Source organism: Canis lupus, chromosome 34, assembly GCF_003254725.2.
Source record: "Canis lupus dingo isolate Sandy chromosome 34, ASM325472v2, whole genome shotgun sequence".
In the NCBI taxonomy this organism is placed as follows: domain Eukaryota; kingdom Metazoa; phylum Chordata; class Mammalia; order Carnivora; family Canidae; genus Canis; species Canis lupus.
In genome coordinates, this window is record NC_064276.1 from 34,828,115 (window position 1) to 34,834,809 (window position 6,695).

At 46.8% G+C, this 6,695-nt stretch overlaps 1 protein-coding gene across 8 annotated transcripts in view; it reads right to left on the reverse strand.

Moving 5' to 3' along the window:
- The window catches only part of PHC3 (polyhomeotic homolog 3), an 87,151-nt gene extending 81,211 nt beyond the window's left edge, over nucleotides 1-5,940 (reverse strand). For all 8 annotated transcript variants that reach the window (XR_007408316.1, XR_007408314.1, XR_007408313.1 and 5 more), the window contains exons 1-2: nucleotides 5,854-5,940; nucleotides 2,656-2,821 (exon numbers count right to left, since the gene is read on the reverse strand). Coding sequence is in view for 4 of the 8 variants with exons in the window: in XM_049105839.1 (XP_048961796.1) it covers nucleotides 2,656-2,821; nucleotides 5,854-5,867 (180 nt within the window). In the remaining 4 variants the exon portion in view is untranslated. The remainder of the gene's footprint in view (nucleotides 1-2,655; nucleotides 2,822-5,853) is intronic.
- Between the last annotated feature and the right edge of the window lie 755 nt (nucleotides 5,941-6,695).

Genomic DNA, 6,695 nt, shown 5'->3' on the forward strand with positions numbered 1-6,695 from the left:
TCTATTGTCAGTGCGGTCTTTCATAACATTTCAATGATACACTCATGGAGAGAGACTCTTTACATACAAGTTAAAGGCACAACACACTGTTCTTGTATTATTTCTCTAAATAAACAAAGAGGGCAAAGAGAATTCACAGGATTGAACAAGAATGCTGGAAGGTATTAAAGAACTCCTTGGGTAATTCAATGAATATTGATTTGATGGCATTTTAGGAGAAGCAATTATATGATTTCATAAGAACTAGTATAATTGCTATTTGTGAGAAACATGTATATCTATACATCTCCAGGAACACTTTATTTTTTATTAACACATCTAGCTCAGGTAAAAACTAGAGATCAAAAATGGAACATTGGGCAGCCCTGGTGGCTCAGCAGTTTAGCACCACCTTCAGGCAAAGGCGTGATCCTGGAGACCCAGGATCGAGTCCCACATCGGGCTCCCTGCATGGAGCCTGCTTCTCCCTCTGCCTGTGTCTCTGTGCCTCTCTCTCTCTCTCTCTCTCATGAATAAATAAATAAAATCTTTAAAAAAATAAATAAAATAAAAATACCACATCATTTGCATGCTCAAAGATCTAGATACTCTTTTCTATATCCCTTGCCTCAAAGAAAGGTGAAGAATTTTTTAAAACACATTCCACATTCCCGTTTGAACTTCTGCTGAATTGACTCAGTCTCCAAGAATTCTGATTCCACCCTATGGTAACTTCAGAATCCTAAGAATAGGGATCCCTGGGTGGCTCAGCGGTTTAGCACCTGCCTTCAGCCCATGGCATGATCCTGGAGTCCTGGGATCGAGTCCCACGTCCAGCTCCCAGCATGGAACCTGCTTCTCCCTCTGCCTGTCTCTGTGTGTCTCTCATGAATAAATAAATAAAATCTTAAAAAAAAAAAAAGAATCCTAACAATAGCCATTATACTGGGATATCCAATCTAGAAAAATGGAGTGGAGAGAGGACTATTTTGCAAACAAGTAAGTTATTTTCAGGGCAGAATGAAGTTATGGAGATCGCAGAGAGAGTAAGCAGGTATAATGGAAAAAAGAGTGGCTAAAGGCACAACTCTAAAACCAGATAATCTACTAGCTATGAGAATTTAGGAAAAGTTATTTAATCTATTTTTTTTTTAAGATTTTGTTTATTTGTGAGAGACACATGGAGACATAGGCAGAGGGAGAAGCAGGCTCCCCATGGGGAGCCCGATGTGGGACTTGATCCCAGGACCCCAGGATCATGCCCGGAGCTGAAGGCAGATGCTCAACCACTGAGCTACCCAGGTGTCCCTATTTACCCTGTTTAAAACATCAGGTTTCGGGGATCCCTGGGTCGCGCAGCGGTTTGGCCCCTGCCTTTGGCCCAGGGCGCGATCCTGGAGACCCGGGATCGAGTCCCACATCGGGCTCCCGGTGCATGGAGCCTGCTTCTCCCTCCGCCTGTGTCTCTGCCTCTCTCTCCCTCTCTGTGACTATCATAAATAAATAAAAAATTAAAACATCAGTTTTCCCACCTGTAAAATGGAGATAATAACAGTATCTATTTCATAGAGGTGTGGTGAGGAGTAAAAGGGATAATCCATGTAAATGGATTATCAAATGTTTGGCCCACGGCAACTGTTCAACAAACATTAGCTATTATTATTGACTGAGCACATATAATGTGCCCCACAGAGTTCTAACACTTCCTTTAATCCTCATAACTGGTACACCTGGGTGGCTCAGTCGATTAAGCGTCTGACTCTTGGTTTTGGCTCAGGTTCTGATCTCAGGGTCCTGAGACTGAGCCCCCACCCTCCCAAACTGGCTCCAAACTCAGCAGGGAGTCAGTTTGGGATTTCCTCTCTCCCTCCTCCACCACCCCTCCCCTAGCTTCAGCTCACGCTCATGCTCTCTCACTCTCTCCAATAAATAAATAAAATCTTTTGAAAAAGTCCTCATAATAACTAAAGAACTAGTTAGTCTCATCCACATTTTACAGTTTCCTGATGCTCAAAGAGATCATGCCTCTCAGCCAAGACTGCGTAGCTATTGATAAAGAAAACGGAATTCAAACAAAGAGCATATCAGACTGCAATGCCCATACCCTTTTTATGCAATACCATACTATCTCAACCTCCACTATTATAAAGATTAACCAAGTAAACTTAATTTTCTCAACCAAGTGCAGACCTAAAAGTTTTCCTCATTAAATATTCCCTGCCCCACTTTGTCCCTAAGAGCTTTAAATGAATCCTCCTACTCAGGTTCTTAGGCCACTTGAGTTTAAAATGAACCTCTTAAGAAATCTACAGACCTGAATAGATCTTCCAAAGTCAATACTTTGGGTTCAAATACAAAAGAACCCAGAAGCTAGAGTCATTTTGCATCTTAAGGCTGTAGGGTTGAGTGTCTCCACATTGTAGCAGCACAGAGACCTTCCAATTATAATTTTCCTGACATACGGTTTTATAAGTCACATGCTGACAAACAGAAGCCCTCTCAATAGAACATGGAATAACTTTTTGATTGCTTCAAATGTTACTATTCTTATTGTATTCATTTAGAGAATATCACGTGACTCATTTGAGGATATGAAACAATAGCTTCATTTGGCTTAAGAGAAAAAAGGTAATGACATCCTAAGTCTTAGCCTACCCCTCAATCTAACTGAAATACCTGTACAGCATGTCGGTCTGAGCCACTGTAAACAGAAATCTGCGGTTGCTGCATTCGAGAGGAGGAAGTGGTGATGGTGGTGGTGGTAGTGCTACTGGTTGTTGTCGACACAGAAGATGTGCCAGGGTTTGGTTCGCTATCCATAGCTGTATTGTGGTCCTTGAATCTGTCAGATAACACAAAGGATCTGCATTGGCAAAACATTATTTTATGGGCTTTAAAGAATATTTAATTATTTCGAAGAAATAATCAGCAAATCTAAATTTTTAAGACCCTTACAAAATAGCATAGATCACACACAGTCACCATAAACACTTAAAAAGGAAAAGTATTTCACAATGATATAGCATATTGGATAGTTAATACCTACTAAGTTTATGTTCAAATGATTCAGGATATGCAACTTAAATATATCCCGGCCTAAACTTTTATCTTTCCATTATTGAAAGATAATAACAGGTTAATAATACTAAACTACCTTAAAAATACTTAAGCAACATCAGAGTACTTTGAAATATTTCTTTACATTCTTTGACCTACTAATTAAAAGTTAAAATAATTCTTATCTATACATTAAAATAGGATGCCTAAGGACTTGTGTTAATTATAATTAGCTTATCTCTGGTTACCATATGCACTTTGCTTTAAAAATATGTTCTATTGGAATTCCTGGGTGGCTCAGCGGTTTATTGCCTGCCTTTGGCCCAGGGCGTGATCCTGGAGTCCCACATCAGGATCCTGCATGGAGCCTGCTTCTCCCTCTGCCTGTGTCTCCGCCTCTCTCTCTCTCTAATGAATAAATGAAATCTTTAAAAAGAATGTTCTATGATTAAATAAGGAAATCTAAAAAAATTTTAAGATTTTTTAAGTAACTTCTACACCCAACATGGGGTTCTAAGTGGCACCCGGCTGGCTCAGTTGGTAGGACACATTAACTCTTGGTCTCAGAGTCACCGTGAGTTCAAGCCCAACGTTGGATGTAAAGCTTACATTAAAAAAAAAAAAAAAAAGTAAAAAAATAGTAATTTTGTATTAATTCACACTGGCTTTTCCCCTAATTAGTCTACAACACTGTCCTTACTATATCTAATAACTCTGGTTATACTTATAAGCAGATTACTCCAGGAAATCAGAGAAACAGCTGACAACAATTTTCCCACTTCCTTACAAAAATCTCTTTTCACAAAGACTTGCTCCAACTTTTGAAAACAGCATAATTATGTCACTTTCCTCATGAATTAACAGTAAAGTTCATAAAGTACATTTCTGTACCAGACTTTGAGTCCTTCCCCTCAAGTATTGCAAACTCACCTCATTCTTTTGGAAGTATAAACCTCCACTTAACACTGAATCTATATACTTGGATAAATTCAAACAACATTGTATTTTAGGTCAATTCCGAGGGCCTCAATATCGTTAGAAAGTAGAACTACAATAGTTTCTATAGTGTTAGAAACGCCCCAGGATGGTGAAAAGCACACCTGATAATACACTGGTTTTACCTGTCTTTCTTAACCCTTCTTTTCTCCTGAGATACAAAATCTAACGCACAGCACATGAGCATCGTTGACAGGAAATGTAACCGCCACACTTTCAATTTTATGAAAAGACCAAGGAATTTGGCACTAATTGCGTATGCACACACATGCTATTCCCATATGGCATCCTTTAATGCACGAATATTCTTTGTTCTTTACGTCATTTATGTAGATAGTATTGATATGCTCTTCAAGGAATCAAAAAAAAATATTTAAATCTCCATTTAATAAAAGAAAAAGGGAAAGGGAAACGATGGAGGGGGGGAAAACGGCTGACTTCATTTTTTTTGATTAGTAAATGACTCACACATCTTTACGCTTCTCTGGGGTTTTTTTTTAAAATAGTTTTTCAAACTGCCTTCCAACCATCAAAATCACAGCATCATACGGTAACCGTCCAACATCATACAGATTCAGTGATACAGAAGGTAAACTTTTTTTTTTTTTAACCAAATTGCTGGCTGTCACGACACTTGTGAAACATGTAGCAGTGATAGAGGCACAAAGCCAGTTTAAAATTGCGGTCTTTTTAGAGGGCTGTTCTGGGGGCCCCTGGGTGGCTCAGCCGTTGAGCATCTGCCTTGGGCTTAGGTCGTGACCCCGGGGTCCCGGGATCGAATCCTGCATCGGGCTTCCCTGCATGGAGCCTGCTTCTCCCTCTGCCTGTGTCTCTGCCTCTGTGTGTGTGTGTCTCATGAATAAATAAATAAAATCTTTAAAAAAAAAAAAAAAAAAAACAGAGGGCTCTTCTGCGCGACCGTGTCCTCGAAACTCAAAACCCCTGTGATAAGTTTGTTGGGTAGACAGACCCAGGTGGAACCCACGCTGCGGGCGCTGAGTCCGCAATCGGTGGTAGAGCCGGCCAAACCATCCCACTGCATCCCGGAGCCCCGGCGCACGGGCCCGGTCCTGCCAACTCGGCCGTCGGTGCGTGGTACGGGCCGCAGGATCCGCGGGCAGAGCCCGGCGCACGAGAGGCCTACCCAGCAACCTCGAAGTTTGCGCGGCGGACTAGGGATGCCGCCACGCCACGGCGCCGCGCAGGGACCGGGCCCTCGGGGGGCATCCGCGCCGCGGCCGGACTCCCGGGGGGATGCGGGCCTGCCCGGGCCTTCCCCGCCCCGCCGGCCCCGCGGCAGCGCCCCCCACGCCCCGCGCCCCGAGGCCCGCGCGGGGGCACCTCCTGCACGCCTCCCGCGGGAAGGCGGGAGCTGCCCTGTCTCGGCCCCCCCCCCGGAGGGAGGGGGAGGGGGAGGGGCAGGGGAGGGGGAGGGGCAGGGTCCGCCGGGGCGGGAAGGAGGCCCGGCAGTGCCCGGCCCGAGCCGAGGCTGCCCGCGGGGCCCACCTGCGGGGATGACAGCGCCGGGGGACCCCTCGGGGGCTCGGCCCCCGGAACCCCCCCGCGATCGGGGGCCCCGCGGCCCGGGAGCCGACCGCGCCAGGGGCGCTCCCGCCCGGAGGGAGCCAGACGCCCTCACCGTTGGCCTCCGCCCCCCCCTCCCCCGACACGGGCCGAGCGGGACCCTGCACGGCAAGGAAGCTCCAGCGTCTCCGTGTCCCCGCACTGCCCGCCGAGGAGCCCCGCGCTTCCCCCCGAGGGGACGTGTCGCTGCCCCACTCGCCCCCCGGTTACGACATCAGTCACCAGCGAGTCACTCACTCCGCTTCCGCCATCTTCTCTCCTCCATCACTGACCCGGGCTGCGCATGCGCCCCCCGGCGGCGGGCGGAGGGGCGGGGTCGGCTCAGCCCCGGGCCCCGGGGTCACGTGGTGCGCCCCCCTCCCCCCCCTCCCCGCAGGCCCTGCAGGCCCTGCAGGCTCGGCGGCCAGGCCCGCGCTGGCTGCCCTCGCCCCTGCATCCTCCCGCCTGCGGCCTAACGCTTGGGGGCGTGGGGGTCTGTAACCAGCACGCGACAAGTTCGAATTAGAAATGTAGGGGATCCCCGGGGGGCCCAGCGGTTTAGCACCGCCTTCAGCCAGGGCGTGACCCCGGGGTCGCGGGATCGAGTCCCGCATCAGGCTCCCCGCGTGGAGCCTGCTTCTCCCTCTCTGCCTGGGTCTCTGCCTCTCTCTCTCATCAATAACTCAATAAAATCTTAAAAAATAATTAAAAAATAAATAAGTTAGAAATGTAAAGACCATCCAGGGCCTGATCTGGAGACCCGGGGTCGAGTCCCACATTGGGCTCCCTGCATGGAGCCTGCTTCTCCCTCTGCCTGTGTCTCTGCCTCTGTGTGTGTGTGTGTGTGTCTCCATAAATAAATCTTAAAAAGAATTGTATTCTTTTAAATAAGTAAAAATGAATAAAATATCTTTAAAATAAAATATACTAAGGCCTATGTAAAGTGCAGAGAGCCAGATGAAAGAAAATGCAACCAGGTTGCACGGTGAAGTGTCAGTAGGAAAGGAAGTGCTGTGGTGGGTGCAGAGCTGGTTCCCCTGGGTGTGTGTTTGGGGGGGTTTCATTGGAGTTTGTGAGTCCAAACCAGGCGGTTCCTCTCT